Source organism: Trypanosoma cruzi, genomic scaffold, assembly GCF_000209065.1.
Source record: "Trypanosoma cruzi strain CL Brener 1047053516725 genomic scaffold, whole genome shotgun sequence".
Lineage (NCBI taxonomy): Eukaryota > Euglenozoa > Kinetoplastea > Trypanosomatida > Trypanosomatidae > Trypanosoma > Trypanosoma cruzi.
Genome location: NW_001849575.1, coordinates 442332 through 450814, shown reverse-complemented (window position 1 = coordinate 450814; position 8483 = coordinate 442332). Strand labels below are relative to the sequence as shown.

The 8483-nt window shown below is 53.9% G+C and overlaps 2 protein-coding genes and 1 pseudogene across 2 annotated transcripts, besides 6 other annotated features; all 3 read right to left on the bottom strand.

Moving 5' to 3' along the window:
* Positions 1-1692: a sequence feature (heterozygous, non-Esmeraldo-like haplotype).
* Tc00.1047053503503.40 (mucin-associated surface protein (MASP), putative) lies at positions 386-1234 on the bottom strand (the record flags this gene model as incomplete). The annotated part of the gene is made up of 1 exon (XM_800506.1): positions 386-1234. The coding sequence occupies one exon, from the start codon at positions 1232-1234 to the stop codon at positions 386-388; it is 849 nt and encodes a 282-aa protein (XP_805599.1).
* Positions 1693-2612: a sequence feature (areas merged during assembly that could not be assigned to a particular haplotype. This can correspond to areas where the two haplotypes were merged or to regions with more than two copies in the genome that were merged during assembly.).
* Tc00.1047053503503.30 (mucin TcMUCII, putative) lies at positions 1806-2474 on the bottom strand (the record flags this gene model as incomplete). The annotated part of the gene is made up of 1 exon (XM_800505.1): positions 1806-2474. One exon carries the CDS (start codon positions 2472-2474, stop codon positions 1806-1808), a length of 669 nt encoding a protein of 222 aa, XP_805598.1.
* Positions 2613-2912: a sequence feature (heterozygous, non-Esmeraldo-like haplotype).
* Positions 2913-8483: a sequence feature (areas not merged during assembly with more than two copies in the genome that could not be assigned to a particular haplotype).
* On the bottom strand, positions 3574-4311 carry Tc00.1047053503503.15 (annotated as a pseudogene).
* Positions 5638-5897: a mobile genetic element.
* Positions 5638-8483: a mobile genetic element.

Genomic DNA, 8483 nt, shown 5'->3' with positions numbered 1-8483 from the left:
AACCCACCCCCAAGTAAACCAATAAAAAACAAAAAGCCAAAGCGTGGGACGACCAGCGCACACACTCTCATTGCTCCCGTAAAGCAAAACACACACACACAGGGAGAGAGAGAGAGAGAGGTCGCCCACTCAAGGCAATGGAAACAAAACAAAACAGTTACGGTGCTCCACCCATGCAGCCAGGCAGGACGGCAGCGGTGCGTGTGGTGCAAAAGAGAGCACCAACGGGCCTGCATGGGTGTGCATGCATATATACAATGGGCACATTATGTGTGTGCTTCGTGGGGTGAGGTGAGGGCGAGAGTCCATGCAAGGGGACACACACAGAGAGAGAGAGAAAGACGAGTGTGTGTGCGGGCGGTGCACGGCTCTCTCTCCCTCACTCTCACGCGGCCACCACCGCAGCAGCAGCCGCACACGCAACAACAAGAAAAAGCAAAAGAGGGGAGGTGGTGTGGGAGACCGCGGTGCTGCCGTCACTGTTGGCAATCTTTGTCGTCGTATCATTTGTGTTGGCGGTGCCTGTTGATTGGGGTGCCGCATCACTCATTTTGACGGTGTTGCTCTCACCAACGTCAGTCGGCCTCATGGAACTTGTTTGAGTGGTAATGGCCGGTGCGGCTGTGGAAGTTTCCCGAGGTTGTTCCAAGGAAGGAGTGACATTTTCACGTTCCTGCCCCTCTTCTGACGGTACGGCAACAATAATTTCAGTACTCCTCGGAGTATCTTCTGTGCGCTCCTCACTATTACTGCTGACAACATCGTCGTTACCTGAATGAGATGGTGGATCAATACTCTGTTGATTTCCATTTGATACATCCTTATTTTCCTCCTGATTGAGTGAAGTCTCCGGTTCCCCTGGTGGACCTTCGTGTTGTACATCTTGCCGCTTTCCGCCCGATGATTGTGAATTTGTCAGTGAATCCGTAGGCTCGGAGCTGGATGGTGTCTGCTGTGTTGTTGATACAGGCTGCAAAGGAGCTTCCAATGACACTTTCCTTGATGCGGAACCCTCAACGTTGTTCAGCTGTGTTTGCTCTGCGGAATGTTTTCCCGCTCCACCGGGCACCGTATGATCGGCAGGATTGTGGGTAACTCCAGCACCACTCGCAGGATTAACAGGTGAGACGACAACAGGTAGCTGACCCTCAGTGCATCCGCCTCCGCCGGCACCGCACCACAGCACGCAAAGGGCACACACCAGCAGCACACGGCCAGTAATCATCATCGCCATCACTCCTGTCACTTGCGTGTAGCCCTCAGCACAAACTAACACCCCGTCAACGCAGAGTGAAAGCAAAAGAAGAGACACGGCACAGTAAAAAACACCAGCAGCAGCAGCAAAGCAACAAATGGAAGCAGCCCAGCAGCGGCAGCGCACACCACAAGGCAGTTGAAAACAATGAAAGGGCAAAAAAACACAGCGCCCCACAGCAAGTAAACAAAAAACACACACGAAGCAATTAAAAAAAAACACAGGTAAACGAACAGCAATAAGGTAAAAGCAATTAAAAACACACACAAAACAAAGGGCTGCACAGTATGGCTCCAGTGCGCATGAACCTATCCTCAAATGTGATTCCACGCAAACAGTTGTGTGCGTGCCATGCATATATTGTGTCTGGGGTGCGTTCAACGTGACGGATGCGGGGAGCGGCAACGCGGAGCACACAGCAGGGCAGAGGAAGCAAATGAAGCAAATCACACAATCATATTAATTACTCCTACTTTATACATCGGACCATAGTAGACGTACACATGTCCTCGTGGTTGAGTGCTGGCACGCACAGCCCGCATACACCTCTTCAGCCCACAGCAGTGTACGCCAGCGCGGATACGGCGAGCAGCAGCGGGGCAAACACCCACGCAGAGCTGCTGAGGCTGCCGTCCATTTCACGAAGACGTGACGGTGCGCGGGTGGTCTTCGTGGTTGGCACCTCTGTAGTCGTGGTACTTGGTGCCTTTGTGGTCGTGGTCGTGGTCGTCTTGGAAGGATCTTCAGCTTCCTGATTTGATTGTTCTGTGGATGGTTTCGTGCTACTTAGTGATACCGTCGTATCGTTCTTACCTCCTGTCGTACCATTCTTATCTTTTGGCTGTTCCGGACTGGTTAGACCTCCTCCACCTACAGCAGTAATTCCCGGTTCCTCATCGGACCCCAGAATTGGCAGATTTGACTGAACGGCCTCCTGTACTACTGCCTCTGGTGAAAGACGCGGTGAAATGGCGCCGTTTGTGTTAGCTTTATCTTCATTCTTCGTGGTCGTCTGGACGGAAGCTTGGGCTTGCTCAACGGTCTCCTGACCTGTTAACTCCGGTGCTCCGGTAGCTGAGCCGGTGTCTTTTCCATTCGGTCCAGCCGTCATGGTCGCCTTGGCAGGATCCCCCGCCGTCAGAGGCTCCGTCGCGCACACGTACGGGCAGCAGCACAGGGCGAGCACCAACAGGGCGCACAGCAGACGGCACGTCATCATCGTGAGTGTGGTCGTTCAGTGGTGTGGAGCTGATCTGCACAGTGAGGGACATGGAGAGCAACAGGGGAGACGAGAGGTGCGGCAGACACACACAGAGAGGGCAAACCACATGAGGAGAGGGCAGCAGCCAGGCATGCACCGTACGCCGCACACTACGCACGACACACACTCCAATCCACGGCAACAGGCACACACACACACACACAGCCCTGCCGCAACACCAACACACAGATGGAGGAGGGAGAAGCAAACAGAAGCGGCACACAAGGCTTCACCGCATGCACATACGGCGAGAGCGGTCCGTCGTGTCTGCACCCCTCACGGAGGGTACGCACACACACAAGAGAATAGGTGCAGCGCACACAGCAACACAAAAGCAAAGTAACAATTAAAAAGGAGAGATCCCCGCACACCATGTGGATTGTTGGTCCACGGGAAGTGCAGCCAACATTCATCACAAAAATAATTCAATTGCCTTTGGCCTTCGTTCATATTCAGCGCACACCACTTCATGCAGGCCCAGCAACCACCGCAGCAGCAGCACACTCAAAAACAAGCGCAAGGAATGGAATAAAGCAAGCAACCATTTATTTGTGTTTCTGTTTGGATGGTGGCAGATGTCTGCATGCGTTTCGTTTTTTGTTTTTGCGGAGGGTAAACCTTCATGCCTGGGTCGTGTGTTGGGATTTCTGCAGGGTGCACAATTTGTTTTTCTTTCCTCTTGTGAATGTTTCTTGTGTTGGTGCAGCCAATAATTCGGTTTGTGTTGTTCCTGCCTTTCGCTGGTAAGGTGTTGCAGTAGATGTTTGTTTTTCCTTTCGTTGCTGTGGCTCCTGTTTCCTCACCGTTTATTGCGGTGGAAATGAAAATATGTGAGTGGACTCCCACACACCAGAACGCACCTTCGCTCCTATTTATTGGTGCATGGAAGGGCATGTGTGTTTGGTGGTGCCTCGTCCATATATTTTGAGGGTGTACATTCCCCTGCAGGCTGAGGGCGGGGTGACGCTCCGTCGCGGTGCACTTCCCTCGCATGCCGCCCACTGTGATTCATCATGCGTCGCCCCCTCACATATTCCGTGGTGCCACACCGCTGATATTATTGCAGCCGCTGTGATTCCGCGTACTTCACGCATTTGATTGTGCCACAATACATCCGCTCGTGTGGCCGCCGCATCCAAACAGCGGTGCCCAACACCGTGAGCGGCAATCCACATCTCTGCATGCCCCAACGCAGTGGTGTCTGACTGTCAGCCAGGCGTCAGACAACAAGAGAGTCTTGTGCTGGCAGTACAACACACGGAGCTGCAGTGAATGGCTCGGGCGGGGACGCATCTATTTGTCGCAAAGCAGTGAAAAGGAGTCGGGCAAAATAATGCCGGCTGCACTCACGACACCACATCCACAGCCAAAGCATGCGACGTGATGTGTGTTTCACTGGTGCTGTGAAATGCCTGCAGACGACGTCACTAGTGGAGGCATGCCACCCACGATCGGCGGACAGACAATAATCGGCATGGGAGGCTACAAAAGGCAGCAACGACGCCAGCAGCAGGAGCAGATCCCTCTCTTCCTCCGTTGCCTCCGAGAAGTAAATATTACACCAGCCACAGCTGACTGTGCCATCGTGACACTCCATGCACGTCGTGGCTGCGTCAACACATCCTTTTCCCTGCAGCGCCCCAAAAGATGCCTCACTCCGTCCACTAAGTGCATCGGTGTGGGCCGTGCCTGGGCTGTTCGTGAGGACCACAACGATGTGAGGGTCACCGAGTCGCAGCATGTTTGTTGTGACGTTGTTGCATGGCACCTGCACACACACACGCAGCGCCTGCATCCCTCCCTTTTGTGTCCGCTCTCTTCCGGAGTCGTCACACACCCGAGCAGCAAAATCGCTTCACCCTCGACGATCCAAAGTCAACACCGACATCCCTCGCGACGCAAAGATCTCAGTTGCCAGCACGGGCTTCCTGTCGCTCTGCCATCGACGCTAAAACACGGCACAGTGCACGCACCTATTTTCCTCGTGTGCAGTCAGCCGTTTGCTTCACACATTCTTCGGTGGGCTGACGTCCACAAAAGCACGCCACAAAAGGCCACTGTGATCGCACACGCTCTTGCGATGAGCGTCTGTGTGTGCATGGATCCGCTGCTCACACGTGCTGGCAGGCAGCCTGCAGCCGGTGCCCTCGTGCCAGTTCATCGGCTCCAGCACGGAAAAGAGAAAATGGTCCATTCCCGATGCACTTATCCCCACCAGCAGCACCAACACGCTGGTCGCCAGCCGTCATTCCTCAGCACATCCAGGAATGCTGAAAAGTGACGTGGAGCTGTCAGCCAGCAATGCCACAATCCCCGCACACATCTCGGCTCCACCAGAGAAGACACACAAATCACAAACAACACCCTCCACATGTCATCCGAACACCATTCCGACACACCGCGACACGCCAAACAGAAGTATTCGTCACCCCAATGCACCTCCCCACACAATCACATAGTCCATGCACCACGCACGGCAGCAGCTCACACGCGGTCAAACAAATGTTCTTCGGATCAGTGTTATCCACGTGCTGCGGTGGGAAGTAAACAAAAGAGACGAGCGGCCAAACCCCAAAAGAGTGCCACGACTGGCCGCAATTCAGCGGAACGCAGCCACTCAAATGAATTCAGTCCTCATGCCCTCAACCTCCCACCTTCCCCACAAAAGCTGCAAAAGATTGAAAACAAAGCACCATCCAATAAATTCTTTGCGCAAAACCAAAAGAAGCCGCAGTGCCTTATGCTGTCCTCACAGTCCGTTGATGACGCCTGGATGCGGATGGTCACCAATCGGTCCTCACAAACGACTCTGCACACCCGCGACGCATCCTGCGCTCTGAGACACGCGTCCCTCACTATCACCAGAGACGCCCACGCACCGTCGGTACGCAACAAATCGTCAAGGAACGAAGGACACGTCAGGCTGACAGCAAGACACCTGTCGACAAATCACGTCGCAGAAATCATCAATAACAGCACCAGAAGCGCCAAAAGAAGCAGAGTAAAATCGACCAACTGACGCATGGCGTATGTCAAGGAAAAACTTGGTGGCGTCACAAGGATACAAGAGGCTGACACTCTCTTAATAAGAAAGGAACAGTATAATTATACAAAAAGACAATTTTAAGCGTCCAGAGCCAAAGCAAGCCACTAATTCAGAATAATCTTCCGGGCGGCTGGCCGGATCCTGAAAACCTATGGAACCAAACAAGTTAGGAAAAAAGGTTCGTTAGTTAATTGCTTCAATGTTTTCTTTTCATTAAATATATATATAGAATTCTGTGGACCACTAGCATGGTCCTTTGTCCTTACTTAGGATTTAAATAGTATTACTTACGAAGTGGCAGACTTTGGGGTCCTCCAACCACAAGACCCCGCCGCTCCGCTTCGAAAGTTCCACCCCTTCGTCAAGCCCTGAAGTGCAAAAACACACGACCGCGTGACATGCCGTCTGCGGGGTTTTCTGCAGACCGCACGTAGGCAGAGGATGCCTGTATTCCGCGAGAGTCCAAAAACTCATATATCCGTTGCAGTTCCCACGTCAACGCGTGCAATTTCGAGCTACCTTTATTCGCCGCTCCTTGCAGCGAAGTATTGTCCACCCAAACGTCCATGGTGGATGGCAAGATGGCGGAAAAGGCCGACAAGGCTAAGCGTACCGCGCGTGCCTCGGCCTGCATGATAAGAAAAGGCTTCCTCTTTTCCCATTTCCCTCCGGCAATTTTAACGTCGCCGGAGTCTGGAATGAAAACGGCTCTCCATCCCTGGAGCGATGCATCCGCGATGATGGCGGCCGATGCCTTCTCCGTGGGCTTGATGATTCGCCTATGATTATTCCCGATGATGTGTCGTAATCTCTCGCCCAAACCAACCGCTGACGGCGGAACGTTCTTCGGGGATGTCTCCTGCACAATCCCTTGGTTAAGTGCGGATAATCGTCGTCGCACTGCTTTGATGAAAAAGTAGTGGTCGCATAAACGCGTGCCCAAAACGGCAGCCGCGTACAAAAAGCGGGACGCCACAACCTCCATTTCCGCGATGGCTAAAGAATTGGGCGCCGGCATGGCGCGTACAGACCGGACAAACCTTTCACTCAGGGATACCGCCCGGTGAGTGTGATCAAACTGCACCCGCAGGAAGGGCGTACTGCGTAGCGCCCGATTCGCGTTCCTCCCCCATCGTGGCGTGACAGCCGTCCGCATTACGAAGCACTTGGGCTTCCCACAATGTCGCATCGCTTTTCGACCCTGCAATGCGTGTATCATCGATCCAAACGTCGATACGCACCAATGGAGGTGCAGCCCAGAGGCGGTGAGCCACCGTCGTCACCCCCGCAATTGCCGAGGTAATAACAATCTGGAGAATTTCTGGGCTGGCCTTGTATCCCATTGGGAGCCGTGTCAGCTCCACCAGCGTGCCGTCCTCCACGCGGCATCAAAAGAGATGCCGAGTCTCTCGCGGTAAAAAAACTCGGGAAAAGGATGTTTTTAATTCCAGACAGAAAGCGGCCTCAGCCATCACAGGTGGCAAATAATGGAAACTGTGCAAAAGAGGAGCGTTAGCCCCTTAAGAGTCGTCTATTTTCTTGCCGCGTGGCCACGCAATCCATCGTCGTCGCAAACCGGCGGTTTTCTCCTCCGCAAACAAAAAGCCGTTATCCATCCGCTTGTTGTTGCAGACGAAGCGTCCTCGATTACTCCCGCTTCCTTCAATAATCGCGCGTCATAGACTGGAGTCCTCCGTGAGCCTTCACCTAATGTAAAAGAGGACGGAGGAAAAGGGACCGCCCGACGCGTCCTCGGCGCGCGTTACGTAATTGTAGCAGCATGATTGTGATTAAAATCATGGAGAAACGCTCCTCTGCTTTCAACCAGGGTTACTGCCCTTCCGCGGCTTCCCCCTTCACATCAATGCGACAAACGACGACACCTGGGTCAGCATTGTGGTGTATCTCCACAAATATCGAACAGTATTCTGGGGAAGGTCGAACGGGTCGACGTGCTTCGCCAACTGCGAGATCACGTGTGGATTCAAATTGTGTTTCTCCACGGTTTGAGCAGCGTGCCTCAACGCACCGCGTTTTATGGAATGCGCCGTGGCATTCCAAGGAACCAGAACTCGTTCGACTTTGGCAGTCGTAATATTCGTGAGGTTTTCGTTTTCTTGAAGTGTCCTTCATAGCTTTATAGTGTCGAAGGCGTCCTGCCCTCGTATCCTCACGAACCGCGAGGCGCGGTGAGGATCCGCCCTCGCCGTCCTCGGCGCCACGGACCAATCCAAAAACTAAGCTCCCGTCCGCCTCCATTGTGACATTGTTGGGAGTGAAGGCCGCAATCTCAAACCAACGACTCGCCGCTATCCACGCAAGTCGAAAAACAACACGTTCCCTCCATTCGGTCCGACTGCGGATAACTTGATTCATCTCTTCCTCTGTCAAGGGGCGCGCCTGCCTCGTCTGCCTCGTCGACGATCGCGCCGCAATTTTTTGTAACGTCAAAGCCGCCATGCCCAGCGGGGTCCGATCCATTCATTTGCGACATGGACCGCAACGTCCTGGCGTACTGCGGTCGGGTCGATGGCGCCACTTCGATTGCCATCAAAAAGGCCGCGCAGCTCTCCTCGTTCATCGTGCGTTCGTGCGTGCGGCAAAAATGTCGTAAATTGCCCAGCTAGAAACATTCTCTGCTCCCACGTTGACGGCGCCCACATCTCTCGAGCCACCGCGTTCGCTCTCCTCACGCAGCCGGCCCAAAGGGGAGACGTCGGTGATTCGTCGTACCACAGTCGAGCGTCGTTGGCGGATAAGCTCCATCGCCCTTCTCGACGATTGCGTCGGGCAATTCAAAATATCGGGTGGGACGTCGGCGGCGCGGTGCGACGCCTGTGAGGATTGGTGGGAGGTGGTGGAATGAATGGGGCTGCCGTCGCCAGCATTCATGAGCGGCGTGCGGCAGCCCCTCTGCCGTT